Source organism: Polistes fuscatus, unplaced genomic scaffold (genome assembly GCF_010416935.1).
Source record: "Polistes fuscatus isolate 324 unplaced genomic scaffold, CU_Pfus_HIC Scaffold4, whole genome shotgun sequence".
Taxonomy (NCBI): domain Eukaryota; kingdom Metazoa; phylum Arthropoda; class Insecta; order Hymenoptera; family Vespidae; genus Polistes; species Polistes fuscatus.
This window is the reverse complement of record NW_025113118.1, coordinates 10,263,227-10,275,516: the sequence shown is the minus strand read 5'-3', so window position 1 is coordinate 10,275,516 and position 12,290 is coordinate 10,263,227. Positions and strand designations below refer to the sequence as shown.

The following is a 12,290-nucleotide window of genomic DNA, read 5'->3' as shown; positions in this document are numbered from 1 at the left end:
AAAAATTCATCAATGTAGATTTAAAAATCTATTTATATATACGATAATGGTAATTATTTTAATTACGGAATAAAGAAATAAATATACAGTATATATTTTTTCTTATTTGTCGATCAATAATTAAACAATAATTTTCTCATTCAAATATTTATTTTCAACATTTAAATCTTAATCAAAATTTATACCCCTTTAATAATTACGAAGAAGAATTTATTAAAAGCATCAAGAGAATACATACCCTGTATAAAAACTTTGACATATTTAGAAAGCTTTTAAATGTTGACAAATTCAGGTCACTCATTAACTTTTAGTCGACAAACTTCTTAAAAGTCTGAGGAGCTTTTCCATTATCATATATTTATTATCACTTAATAGATTAAAAAATATATAAAAATAATATTTCTTTTCTTATGTTGTTGCACTCTTCCCCACCACAAGTACCTACAATCAAATCAATCTTTCAAATCAATCAATCGTTATTAAAAAAAAAAAAAAACAGGTTTCCCTTTGAGATAGTAATTATTATTATATTACAACTAAACGGTACGTGTTCTGATTTTTTTATTACATCCGGTAGGGAGTTCAATCAACAGAGAAACAATATTTGCTTCGAATAGAAACTAACTCAAAGGTATACCACTAGTAGACGATCTATAAAAATAGTTTGATACATTTCTTTTATAAATATTTTATAATTTCAATTTACCGTATTGAATTTTAATTGTTTTCACTTTAGCTATCTTTTTCTTTTCTATTATTCGACAAATAAGTATCTACTATTAATCTCGCTTCTTTAAATTGCACTTTTTCCTTCGATTTCAACGTCCTATAGTTTATCATTAAGACTACCTCTACTCTGGTGTGAAATATAAATACGAATGTTTAATGAATAGTACTTCCCTTCTATTCCTTGCTAATAGATAAAGAAAAAAAAGAAGGAAGGAAGGAAGGAAGGAAGGAAGAAAAAGGCTAGAGTTATTTTTCGCGTGCTCGAGGTACCCTCGAGTTCTACATACATACATCTACACAAAAACACAAATACATATACCGACCGGTAAAAGACTTCGTTTCTCTTTGAAATCTTTATCCGTCCTCTTGTGCATATCTTCTATTTCATTCTTTCATCCAGTATCATCGTATCTCTTGTTTCTACCCTCGCGTACGCGGATTTTAATCCCCCTCTCTCTCTCCTCTTTTTTCTTTCTTTTTCCCTCTTTGTCCTTCTATTTGCTTCTCCTATTTTCCTTCACACGATATATATATTTTTTATCGATTCTATGACGAACAATCGTTTCTTTTTCCAATGCCCCTTAAGCATTTAATTGGCTCTCAACTTTGAACCATCGTTATTTCGCTAGGATTACATCGAACAATTCTTTATTCGAGGTATAAAAAAAGGAAGATCGTAATTTTCTTTTCTTTCTTTTCTTTCTTTTTTCTTTTTCAAATTCGCTCGTGTCTACAAGCATCCTGAGAGAGAGAAAGGGGGGGGGGCAAATTTAAAGTACGCGCTTATTTTCTTCTCGAAAAAAAGCAAAACGAAAAGATAATAGTTTAATTATTTTTTATACGAATAATTGTAATTTCTCTTTGTCACGAATTATATGATGACAATCCATTTGTCGTTATTAAAAGTAACAGAGTATAAAAAAAAGAGTAATAATATTTCTCACGAGTTAAATTAGAAAAAATGAATTGAAATAAAACTTTTAATCTATACTACCCCTATCCTATCCTATCCTATTCTATCCTATTCTGAGAAAAGTATCAGACGGTTTAGTTCATATATATCTTTTTCTTAGGAGGACGATGACCATACTCGAAACTATCGAGGTGTATTTAAGTTCGCCGCGTGTATTCGGAGGATGAAAGAGGAATGGTACGGGTATGACGATATGGACCCGGTTGCGGAGAAAAGCTAAGAGCCAGGAGTTTGCGCGAACAGATCAATACGCTTGCCCCCTGCACGTGGATTTGCCACTCTCCCTCCCTCGTTCTCTCTTACACAAGTATACACACAACACATGCATATATACATATATACATATATACACATAAACTCATACAACAATCCTCAGTTCGACCCCACGGACTTCTTATCCTCTTCTTTTTCCTTAAATCCACCCACCCCCGTCCGCCTCCCCCACCCTTTTCCCCACTTACTATCCCCTTTTTTCTTCTTCCATTTCTCTCTTACTTTTTTCCTTCTTTTCGCTTCTTACCAAGAACGTTGCACAGACAACTTGCTTCTCATTCATCTCAAATCATTCCTGAATCTTCTACATTTTTATTTTCATTTGTTCTTATTTTTAGAACTGTACGATTGACAATGCTACTCAACCATCATCATCATCATCATCATCATCGTCATCGTCATCGTCATCATCTCGGTCATCATTTCGGTTTCTATATTTGCCTCTTACTATCTCTACTACCTCCTATCATCTCTCTCCCACCCTATCAACAACGTATCTCTCCCTCTCTCTTTCCCTCTCTCTCACTCTCACTCTCTCTCTCTCTCTCTCTCTCTCTCTCTCTCTGTAGCACTTTTCACCGATCGTTCCCTCCCTTTCTACCATCGTCTCTTCGTTCTGCTACCCCTTGGCGAGGTGGCGGTCCAGAGCGCAGAGCGCGTCAGCCGTGCGGGATGCTGAATCCGAAGGAGATTCAGTTGTACGCCTGGCTGCTTTGCCACTGTGCTCTCTGTGCGCGTTTCATATAGTTCTTCATTCTCTATAAGTTATAAACTGTCAATTCTTAGATACACTATATAGATTTTTTTTTTCTTTTCTTTCTCTCATCTTTCTCTCTCTCTCTCTCTTTCTTTCTCTTTTTCTCTTTCTCTGTCACTTTTCCCCCTTTCTATTTCTTTCACTCGTTCCATCAAATCCACGTAATACGTACGATATTTCTCTACATCTTTTATTTCAATTTTGATCAATCTTTACCTTTTCCACCTTATTTATTTCTTACCCCCTTTTTTCCCCCTACCCGTACCCAACACCCATACACCATTCTCATTCTTATTATTTCCGTTCTATCGTTCTCGTTTTAACTTTTCCGTCTATTTTTTTTTTCTTTTAATTCCACATTTCACGTTTTATCTCATTGAAATTGCTTCGCATATTCCCACATCGCGTTCTCTTCCGGGTTCCCTTCGCCGACGGATCGAACGAGGAATGGACTTTTTGTGAAAGAAAAAGGCGTGTACCCGACATCCACGGTAAGTTTTGCTTTTCCTTTCTCTTTCTCGCTTAGGCCGCCAGCCCCCCTTCCCTCTCCCACCGTCCTCCCCCAATTGTGTATACATATTATTTTTTTTATTTATCAAATTGAAATTAAAATCACATCGTTCTAAGGAACGGTGGGTGTGTCGATGGACCATCGTCGGAAAAAAATATCAGGAAATTTGTTGAGATCGTCAACAAGATGTGTGGATCCTATTTTAACAACAAATTTTCAATCATTTTCGATCTCCGATCCGATATTTTTTTTTCACTTATTTATTTCAATTATATATTTATTTGAACGAAGAGAAAACGCGTGCCAATGTGTGTGTGTGTTCTTTTTTTTTTTTTTGGATATAATATAAATAAAATGATATCTCTCTTTCTTTAAATTATAATTGTGATTAAGAAAGGAAGACCTTGACGTGATATATTTGAAATTAGCTTATATTATTCGTGTTACGCATTAAACTTAAGTGTAATCATCTATTAAAGTGCACTTAGCTTATTACGAGGGATATTATTCAAACGTTACGATCTATATGATTTTACTCCTTTTATACTTCACATTCCAGGCCTAATCTGTGAAGACAATATTACGCCTAATGTCGTATAACTGTAACTGTAATAACTACGTTCAAGAATAATCGTTATTTTCCTTGATGAAAATGTACGATCGTGTATTGCTTAATTTAGTAAAAAAAAGAAAAAAAAAAAAAGAAAAAGAAAAAGAAAAATACTATAGGAAATTTCTAACTACAAGTCCCCTTTCTATTTATCGTGTCCCTTCTGACTGACAAACAAGTACTCAATTGAGGACATCCTGCCATGATAATGTTAAGTATAGTTAAGATATATTTGTTATTGCATGTTTATCAACATTCAATGTATAATTTGTTCTTTTGGTATTTATTAAAAAGGTCAAATTATTTACACCCTTCTTCGTATCGGCTTGAACCTTTCACCTATGAAGTGGTGCACCATGTATTTCCACATGGAATTTATTTAAAACGGTCAAGATAATTTTACATTCGAATAGGTAATTAAGAAATTAAATTGTAATAGTATATAATAATAAATTATATTTAATTATAGAAATTTGTTTCTTTTTTTTTAAAGATCAAAATACTTTCTTATTTATATCCTCAGGTTAACTAATATAAGATATTCAATATCCTCGATCGCCAAGGATGTCGAGCAAAGTATTGGATAACTAATCAGTGTAATCCGATCAAAGTTCGAACGCGTTGCTGTTATTTATCAAAGAGCACGGATAACTGAGAATGTTCGTTCACTTGTAAAGTTCTAATAAATAGCTTCACCTGTTTCATACGAAAAGGGTTAAAATGATGAATGTAAAAAAGAATCCCTTATTAATGTTCGTTAGGATCAAGGGGTATGAGACAAAGAGAGAAATAGAGAGAGAGAGAGAGAGAGAGAGAGAGAGAGTAAAGCAAAGATCTATGAATAAAATGAGGTAAAAAAGGGGATATTCATCTATGAATAAATAATAAAACACGAATAAAAAATGAACGGGAGTTATATACATATATATACGTATATAGAGTTGTCGTCATTTTGGATCGAAAGGACAAAGTGAACAAACATTAAATAGATTCGTACTACATAGTTCAATATTTGCACCGCCTCGCATTTCGTATTTCCCGCTTAAATATCGTATAAGGGTCTCGCGAATTGCCCTCGTTCGCGTGGTACTCGCAAACTCTATCCAGAGATATGTACAATAATACATATGTATATACATATACCCATACACATACATACACACACATATATATACGTAAGTATATCTGTGCACGTATACCAAGAAGACATAGCACATCACACTGACGTTGCATCTCGAGTGCCTGAAAAAGCCGTTTCGAACGAATTAATAATGCGGACGAAGAGAGGAGCTCTTTCGTTTTTTCTCTCTCTCTCTCTCTCTCTTTCTCTCTCTCTTTTTCTCTTTTTCTCTTTCTCTCTTTCTGTTGAAACGAACCGACTGAACTTTGCGCGAGTTCGTGGACCGCATAGGTCATGACCTGACGACCCATCCCGGACCAACATCTAGGCCATTCTTGAATTTTAATCCGTGCCGCAATTGCCACCACCGAGCTCGATTAGCCCCGGCATCGCAGAAAAGCGATAGTAGAGGTGTACCGAGCTTTAAAACATCGTCCACATCCACACACGTCGACACCACTCGAACCCTCCTCTTTCTCTTCCCCCCTTTCCCTTCCCCTGTTCTCTTCTTCCTCCTTCTCATCTCTCTTTCTCTCTCTCTCTCTCTCTCTGTCGGTCTCTTTTTATTTCTCTTCTCATCTCCTTCGACACGACAATATTATTTTCACCCTTCGGTTTAGAGCCTATTGAAATTTTACTTGGCTTCCTCTTCTTTGATATACGTGGATGATATCATCGGGTAAGAGAGAGAGAGAGAGGGGGAGAGAGAGAAAGTAAGAAAAAAAAATCAAACCAAATACAAAACATAAAATGTATATTTATATATATTAACACTTTAATTTTGTTTTCTTTCTAAATTAAATCAAGTTTTTTTTTTATTCTTTTTAACAAAATAACATGGAAATAAATAAAAAAAGAAAAAAAGAAAAAGATGGAAAGAGAAATGTAACTCCGAGTTAGTAGCTAGCTAGCTATTCGAAATATTTCAAAGCTTTAAAGAAATTTCATTTTTATAATTCGAATGTGTGAGATACGACGAATGTTTATCTTTTCATTCAACATCGTCCGAGTTGAATAGACCCGAATACTAGTGAACCGTAATGCTATGATGGTCCTGTTTTAAAAATCTTATATATACTTTTCTACTTATTATATTCGTACGCTTTTCAATTCTATGAAACGACGACGTATATGTGTATGTACATATGTATACATATGTATATATATATGTATGTACATATGTATGCATGTATATAGATATTACATACGTATATTCCCTACTTCTCATTTACCCAAATCCCTTACGCGATAATATGAAGAAATTCTCTGACTCTCGGCCGAGTAGCTTAAATGCGCACTAGCTATATAAAGGATAGATGATGGGATTAATTATATATGAACGGATAGGAAGGATCAATGCGAACTATGTAAACCGGATTATAATGTCTTCCTCTGTTCGTGAGATATTGGAAATAATATCACGTTTGCCCCCCTCCCCACACCCGTTTATCTCTACCCCATTTACGAATAATTTACAGGTTTACCAATATGATTCATATCGATTATGTTTAAATAATAAAAAACAAAATGATACAACTATCGAAAAAGGGTTAATGAAATATACAATAATATAATATTTATCTCTGTTCAAATAATACATACATACGTCGCGTTTGATTAATTGATTAATTAATTTATAATTGCGTGGATCAAAAGAGTAATAAAAATAAAACAAAAATAAGAATGAATTTTCTAATTAACGTAAATAATATAATATATATATATGTATTCATGAGAGCCAGACCGATGGCAAACATGACCAGCAAATTTTCTATGGAGTACGCACTTAACGAAACGCAAACAGATATATACATATATGTATATTTTCTCTCTCTCTCTCTCTCTTTTCTCTTTTACTTTCCATCGTGAAAAAATAAACTCTCGAACACGTAAGCCGTGAATCTCGGTTTTTTTTTCTTGCTTCTCTTTTTTTCTTTCTTTCTTTTCCTTCTTTCTGATTACAGGCTACCGTCACATTGGGGGGGTTGGAGAGAATAGGACACGAGGATGGGTGTCTATGTGATTGGGATAGCCGGCGTTATCGTGTTTTACGTGGCTGTACTCTGCGTTGGTATTTGGGCTGCGTTTGTAAAAAGAAAGAAAAGTCAGCAACAGCATGGCCAGAATGATATGATATTGGCGAATCGTCGATTAGGACCGTTGCTCGGAGTCTTCACGCTTGTGGGTAGGTATGACATGTGATTGGATAACAACCGTGTTCTCTGAACTGTAATCCTAAGATAGAAGCTTGGAATTACCACCTGAATTTAATGCATATGCATATTCCTGCTTGACAAATATATACGCACACGCTCATATATATATAAGAATTTAGATACTATTCAAGCGTGTATATACTCGAGGAATGAGGAAACTTCGACTAAATTGGAAAACGATACCAGGATGACAACCGTTCGACTCTTGGGAATCGGTTGACGAAGAGACGACACACGTTTGCTTATCATCCGTGAATACTTTTCTTTTTTTTCTTTTCCTTTTTAGACTATCACGGAAACGCAAGGAGAAATTGACGAACGTCATTGGAAAACTTTCTGCTTTCTCTAGCAAATTCGTTGTCACCCTGGTTGGCCTAGTTATTACTTCAGTTATTATTCGTTTTACCTACCATATACGGTTTTATTCAGTTTCCATTCTCACCGCTTGCATACTCTTGTTCTTTTTCCTCTGTCTCTCTCTCTCTCTCTTTCTCTCTTATCTTTCTTCTAGTTTCTCCATTCCCCTTTTCACGATGAAAATCATTTTGCGGCTTTTCCATCCCTCCATTACAGTAATGAACAGCCCCGGGAGACACAGAGAAACGCACCAGTGGCAAGTAGTAAGCTCTACGCTCGCGTATTCCCTTTATCTATACGGTTCTCTTGTTGTTGAATGATGGGTAGACCAAGAAACGCGTTTGGCTGCGGTGTCCGTTACACCGTTTATTCACGGCACGATGTTAGCGGCCTCGTATTCATTGAGTATTCAATGCGCTGAAAGAAGAGTTCAGTACGTTACAACCAAAAGGAACACACGTTTAAAAATTTCTACAGCCTATTAAACAAAAATGTCATCCTTTTTTTTTCTACCCCCCCCTCTCTCTCTCTCTTCCTTCATTCTTCATAATTTTAGATTTTACAAAATTTCGTATCGACTAGTTCAATTAATTTTTCCACTGGTATTTGTTTGAATTTTTCCAACGTTAAAATTATTTCACGAATTAACGATCGATATTGTTTTCCTTTATCTAGCCACGTGGGTAGGTGGTGCATACGTGAACGGTACCGCTGAGGTCATGTACACGAAGGGTTTACTTTGGTGTCAGCCGCCAATTGGTTATAGTTTGAGTCTTTTATTTGGTAGGTACTCGAACATCGGTCGAATAATATTTTATCGAGGTCAAATATTCGATCTGATATATTCAAGTGACAATTTTACAGGTGCTATATTATTTGTGAGGCCAATGAGAAAAGCCGAATACGTGACAATGTTGGATCCCTTTCAAGAAAGATACGGTGCCGGAGTAGGCGGATTACTTTTTATTCCAGCGTTATTTGGTGATTTGTTCTGGTGTGGAACGGTATTGAAGGCTTTAGGAAGTTCCTTGGTTGTCATTGCTGAAGTTGATCCACAATTGAGCATTTGTGCGTCGGCATTGTTAGCAGCCATGTTAGTACAGAAGAGTATGTTGCAAGGCATGCATAGTTGAACGTAGAACAATATTTTATAAGTCAATTTTCATTGTTCGTTTTAACCGAAAGGATACCCCCCTCCCCTTCCCTTCTTTTCTTTTTCAATTTTTACAGATACACCGTTTTCGGTGGATTGTATTCCGTGGCCTGTACGGACGCTCTCCAATTGGCCTGCATAATTCTAGGATTAGCTATCACAGCACCATTTTCCGTATTCCATCCGGCTACATCGTTTGAAAAGAATTTATCATCCAGGGAGTGGCTTGGTGAAATTAAAAACGAAGATCTAGCTACGTGGATCGATGGCATGCTTTTACTGGTATTCGGTGGGATACCATGGCAGGTAACCAGTCGTCAATACGTATCAGATTATGTTGTTTCAATAGATTACAGATAGTATATCCATTATTCAGGGATACTTTCAACGAATACTGAGCTTTCGAAGTACTACCGTTGCAACAACGTTATCGGTAGCCTCTATGTTTTTCTGTATAATACTCGCAGCACCATGTGCTTTGATCGGTGTTGTGGCACGTGCAACGGACTGGACGTTGGTCGAGGGTTCGAACAAGACTTTTCCTTTCGATCCTAATGCTGCATTACCTTTTGTGTTGAGGTACTTGACACCACCGTGGGTTTCTTTCATAGGTGAGAATCAAGATTATATTAATAAACAAATATTTCTCTCTTGTTTCTGTATTTAATCACAATTTTGGACAGGTCTCGGAGCGATTTCAGCTGCAATAATGTCATCGGCGGATTCCAGTATACTCGCCAGCAGTACTATGTTTTCAAGGAATATTTATAGACTGACGTTTAGGCCGAAGGTAAATATTATATATAATATTTTTAATAGAATTAATTTCATATATATTTATTTTCTTTTATATATTACAGGCATCAGAAAGAGAATTAAATTGGATATTACGAATCTCGATGCTAATGGTCTCAGTTCTCTCAACTATTTTTGCGTTGAAAGTTGATAGCATTTATTATCTTTCGTAAGTAATAATCAAACCTCCTTTTGAATTTATTTTCTAGTATTCACATTTTATTAAGAATATTGAACCCCGCAGGTATCTATCATCCGATCTTGTGTACGTCGTACTTTTCCCTCAGTTATTAGCGATCATCTATTGGCCATCGTTGATCGATACTTACGGATGCCTCGCGGGATACTTTGTTGCTGTTGTATTACGTGTTGGTGGTGAGTACCGTAGTCATTCGAGTGTACGGTCACGCTATATACATCGTTAATTGCAAGTGCAAATTACCAGCATATCTTACACGCGCTTGAATCCTTTAGGAGGTGAAGAGGGTTTGGGTATACCGGCTCTGATTGAATATCCATTCTACGACAAAGTGACCAGAACCCAGAAATTTCCCTTCCGGACAACCGCAATGTTGTCGGCTCTTGTCGTGCAGATAATCGCTAGTTTCTTTACGCGAAATCTTCTTGGAAAAGGTTATTTCCCTCGTTGTTGCGACGTACTAAGCGTTTATTCACCTGGAAAGACGAAAGACCAATCAGGGGTGATACAGAGTAACTCGGGCGCAGCCCTGATGGATTCCTCATCAGTAAACGTACAAACAAACTATTATTTTCTTCTAACGATGATAGATCAATTTGTTTGTCTATTCCCAATATAATGATATTCATGTTTTTTTAGAAATCATTGTCGGGTATAGATGCATGTGATGGTGTAAGTGGTTGCAATTATGAGCTTGACAGGTCTGGAACGATTAATTTGAACGAGGATCAACGTTCGGAGCAACGTTGTTCAGAAAACAACGTTGCTGTTAGCGATTTTACGAATAACGAGACGTTAAGAGGAAACACCGTTGCATCTGTCATACAAAGAACCAGTCAAACTAGCCAAAGTTTTCACGGAATCTCGAGAAATTCAAGCCAACCGATCTCATTAACTGGTAGGCACGTACAAACGGCAACTAATCAATACGTCCCCATACCGATCAACGAGGTCAGTGCAACGTGTAGAGGTCAGATACTTGGCGTTAGGAATCTTCGAGATTCATTAGGTCAAGTACTTTTGCCAGTCGACAACAATGTCTCTGCGTCTAGTGGGAACGAAATTGGAAATATTAATACGATCCCCTCTAATACGACAATGCCAGCATCCATGTCAATTGCCTCACCTTATAATAAGATTTGTAATGAGAGCACGACCACTAATGATAAATTATTACGTGACTGCGAAAGAACTGCCGATAGAAATCCGATTGAATTTAATTTAAATGCTCAAGACAGCATGCTTACAAACGTTTGCGGTAAAAAGAACGTTAAGGGTGTCAAATTGGTCGGTATGGATGGTGGAACTTTGAGAAGACCTTCTTTACAAGTAAGACATCAATCGACATTATATTCTTGATCATTCATTTAATTTGATATTATCAAATTGTAATTAATGAATTTTTTATTATTGATAGGGTACATTCTCCCCAACACCATCCGTAGAACTGGTCCACATTTTGGATAGACGACAAAGTAGTGGATCTTACGGTCCTGGATCTTTATCACCAGTCCCAATGGGCATAGAAGCATGTAAAACTCATGGTACTGCACCAGAAGGACACAGCGGGAACGAACATTGCAGAATAAAAAGAGGCATCGTCAGGCATCACAGGTAGTTAAAAGCGTTCGAATCGAGATCACCGTTTGACTTTTTGTTCTTATTGTGACGTGACAATAAAAAGAGATTTATTTTATGTTTTGCTAATAAATTATGTTTGAAATTATGTTGATATTACGTTTTTCCCTTTAATCCAACAGCTTACGAATCATCGAATCACCAAGTTTATATATTCCAGAAGACATTTATTTCTTAACGATATATCTCCTTGACTTTTTTTCCTTTATAAAAACATTTGTCTCTTTCATATTACCCTGACACATTTTTCGTAGCTTTAACGACACCGGAGACCGAGCACTTACAACATTGGCCAGACAGCCGACTTATCCTTCGATGCCGTTAAGACCCGAGGACTGTCGTATGACATTAGTGAAGAAGGACAAGAGGACAGGTACCATCGCTCGTCATTCCTCGGTGACGAATGAAAAGGAACTCGGTGGTTGTACGACCACTGGTGTCGTCATCTGTAGCCCGACTTACAGTATGTACGGCTCAGCCGTTAAGAATTCCAATTACTTCGTGACAGATGACGAAGCGGTCAGCAGATTTTAGAAGAAACGTCGAAGAGGACAAACTGAAGAGACTAGAAATATCAATGACAATCGTAACTATCTTCTTGTAGGTTAATAGGTCACACACACACTCCTTCGTAACGAATTATCATTCTCTCAATCCCAAATATTTTTCATCGGTCATTTGTTCAACAATACTTAAGGAATACGTCTTCTTATATATGTGGGATGCGAGCATCTCCAAGCCAAATACTTAAATAAGCATTCGTGAAGAGATTGGACGGTGGGCTCTGGATAGCTCAATGGTTAAAGAGCAGTCGCACGGAAAGCGGAAGATCCGGGTTCGAGTCCCGGTTCAGTCAGTCCAACGGCCTAATTTTTTTCACGAATCCTACATATATACTTCCTTTATATATACATATACAGACACTTTTTACGTTTCATTGTTCGTTAGGTCAACGTCAA

General features: G+C 36.6%; 1 protein-coding gene and 1 long non-coding RNA gene across 2 annotated transcripts; one reads left to right on the top strand and one right to left on the bottom strand.

The window, feature by feature from the left end:
• Nucleotides 1–403: 403 nt before the first annotated feature.
• Nucleotides 404–2,908, bottom strand: LOC122521052. Its single transcript, XR_006304644.1, has 2 exons — nt 707–2,908; nt 404–441 (listed from the first exon to the last, which is right to left on the bottom strand). It is a non-coding gene; the product is annotated as an uncharacterized LOC122521052 (long non-coding RNA).
• A 30-nt stretch (nt 2,909–2,938) lies between these two features.
• LOC122521048 (high-affinity choline transporter 1-like) lies at nt 2,939–12,075 on the top strand. Its single transcript, XM_043641445.1, has 13 exons — nt 2,939–3,223; nt 6,938–7,158; nt 8,222–8,329; nt 8,411–8,639; nt 8,777–9,005; nt 9,076–9,310; nt 9,383–9,489; nt 9,560–9,663; nt 9,739–9,869; nt 9,969–10,246; nt 10,333–11,022; nt 11,111–11,307; nt 11,586–12,075. Exons 2-13 carry the CDS (start codon nt 6,981–6,983, stop codon nt 11,863–11,865), a joined length of 2,766 nt encoding a protein of 921 aa, XP_043497380.1. The 5' UTR covers nt 2,939–3,223; nt 6,938–6,980; the 3' UTR covers nt 11,866–12,075.
• The last annotated feature ends 215 nt before the right edge of the window (nt 12,076–12,290 follow it).

Bases quoted from the DNA above. Each gene is read 5' to 3' on its own strand.
- LOC122521048 (XM_043641445.1), top strand. From the start codon at position 6,981: ATGGGTGTCTATGTGATTGGGATAGCCGGCGTTATCGTGTTTTACGTG. The intron at 9,006-9,075 runs GTAACCAGTCGT...TCCATTATTCAG, and splicing joins TCGGTGGGATACCATGGCAG to GGATACTTTCAACGAATACT. The intron at 9,870-9,968 runs GTGAGTACCGTA...TGAATCCTTTAG, and splicing joins TGTTGTATTACGTGTTGGTG to GAGGTGAAGAGGGTTTGGGT.